A 1,896-nucleotide genomic window follows, 5' to 3' on the forward strand; every position below is an offset into this window, starting at 1 on the left:
TCAAAAAAAATCATCAAAAAAAAAAAAAAAACTTCAAATATTTAGTATATGGAGCAGGTTCCAGTTTTTAAATGCTAGTCTATGATGAATGAGTGTGGCCATCACATTGTATCCTGTATCCTAACCCTAACCCTAATGTAACCCTGTTATGGGTAGGTAATGTTTCTATACCTAAACCTACCCATAAGAGAAGATGACCAAAAAAATCTCCCCACATAACGTATTCTTGAAAAATCCAGACGAGACGAGACGAGACTGGTAAATGTTATTATCATGGAACTGTTCAGTCTATTATTGATTTTTATTTCCACTTCACTTTTATCCAAAGAGACGGAACTATTTGCACTGTATTTATCAATGGGACAATATTCATACAATACTAATAGGCTACCTAGAAATAATCTGTCAGCATACTGTAACTCGCATTAAAGGGGTCACTTGCAAGTCGCAGCAGCACGAATTATGTGCCCAGCAAAATCTGATTAAAATATTATGCGTAATTAACAGTGAGTGGTTTCAGACATTATAGTGCCGCACTCATACTGACTCTTATTTTGCCTGAAAGAATGAAAAGGCCGTACTGAAGGCGGAACCAATCAGATGAAAGGAGCGTTTCAGCACCGCCCACACGTGCGAAAGAAATATTGAAGCCATAACCCCATTTTTAAACCCCAAACGAAAAATTAGAAATCGAGCCAAAAATCTAATTTTCCGTTTGTTAAACTAAACGGAAAAACGAATAAATGAGCCGTTTTCCCATTTCTCGTTATTATATTCCAAATAGGAGATGAAATGATCAAAACGTACACGGACCCGGTGGGTTATCATCAGTGTTGAGCTAGTTACTCAAAGAATGTAATATATTACTCATTACTAGTTACTCATTTCAAAAGTAATATTGTTACTTTACTTGTTACTTTCTGGCAACAGTAATTAGTTGCACTACTAGTAACATTACTTTTTCTTCACGCCCCACAGAAGTTGTAACTGTGTATCGTCCACATAAAATTCTTCTAGAATGTTACTAACAACATATTTCTGCCTCATCATTTGACCAAAATCCACACTGTATCGCAGTCAAAAGTTATTACAAACACTCAATAGTGATTGATAGTGACATTCAAGTAGAAGTGTTGTATTAATCTCATTCAGACCCCACTGTTATGTAATAGTGACAAGTTTTGTAGGTGCAAAGTCAAATCAATAATACATTAGTTAAGTAAAAAAAAAAAATAATAATAATAAGTGCAAAGAATCTGATGGATTCATACATAAGTGTTTTGCTCTTACCATTGAACAAACAAGTCATGTATAAGGCTGTCCGACTTCATTGCTCTAGCAAAAGTTGGTACATGTCCCAGCAGAAAACTGTCAGGATATCAGTTTTCATGTTAATTTTTCTGAAATTGTGTTTTATTGCAATATAAATGTATGTAGTTGTATCAAAAACTAATTGTTAAAGTTTTTTACCTGTCTCTTGGAGGTCCAGGTAAATGATCATATTTCTGATGAACATGATGAACATGCAGACAGTATGCAAGAAATACAGAGAAAACCGCAGCAAGCAGGTAAAACACAATATATGAGACCCATTCTAAGATCATGATGGTGCTTTAGAGTAGCTAAGTGTAGAATGTACGTCTGTCTGTCTGCTATCAAACATCTATCGATGTATTTCCGGGTGTCTGGACATTGTTTTTGGACGATAGAGGGCAGTCTTCTTCCATTCCTACATTCTATAATGTAGGAATGGAATGAGATTATGAGTTTTTATAAAGGTATCGACTTTGGTTTTGGAAGTTATACTTAGATTATCTTTATTTGACCCTCTAACTCTAGCACTCTCTATTCTAATTCTATTCTTTAAAAAAACTTGCCCCTTTTAGACTTGCACTC

General features: G+C 34.9%; 2 protein-coding genes across 2 annotated transcripts in view; both read right to left on the reverse strand.

Annotated features, from left to right (window-relative positions):
* The window catches only part of LOC107678670 (cholesterol 24-hydroxylase-like), a 13,820-nt gene extending 12,144 nt beyond the window's left edge, over positions 1-1,676 (reverse strand). The window contains exons 1-2 of the mRNA XM_016474029.1: positions 1,471-1,676; positions 1,291-1,368 (exon numbers count right to left, since the gene is read on the reverse strand). Of these exons, the coding sequence (XP_016329515.1) occupies positions 1,291-1,368; positions 1,471-1,604 (212 nt within the window). The 5' untranslated portion in view covers positions 1,605-1,676. The remainder of the gene's footprint in view (positions 1-1,290; positions 1,369-1,470) is intronic.
* Positions 1-1,896, reverse strand: part of LOC107678664 (cholesterol 24-hydroxylase-like) — a gene marked incomplete at its 5' end in the record, with an annotated part of 26,535 nt that overhangs the window by 12,144 nt on the left and 12,495 nt on the right. The window lies entirely within an intron of this gene.

The sequence above is a fragment of the Sinocyclocheilus anshuiensis genome, unplaced genomic scaffold, assembly GCF_001515605.1.
Source record: "Sinocyclocheilus anshuiensis isolate Anshui unplaced genomic scaffold, SAMN03320099.WGS_v1.1 scaffold1816, whole genome shotgun sequence".
Classification (NCBI taxonomy): Eukaryota; Metazoa; Chordata; class Actinopteri; order Cypriniformes; family Cyprinidae; genus Sinocyclocheilus; species Sinocyclocheilus anshuiensis.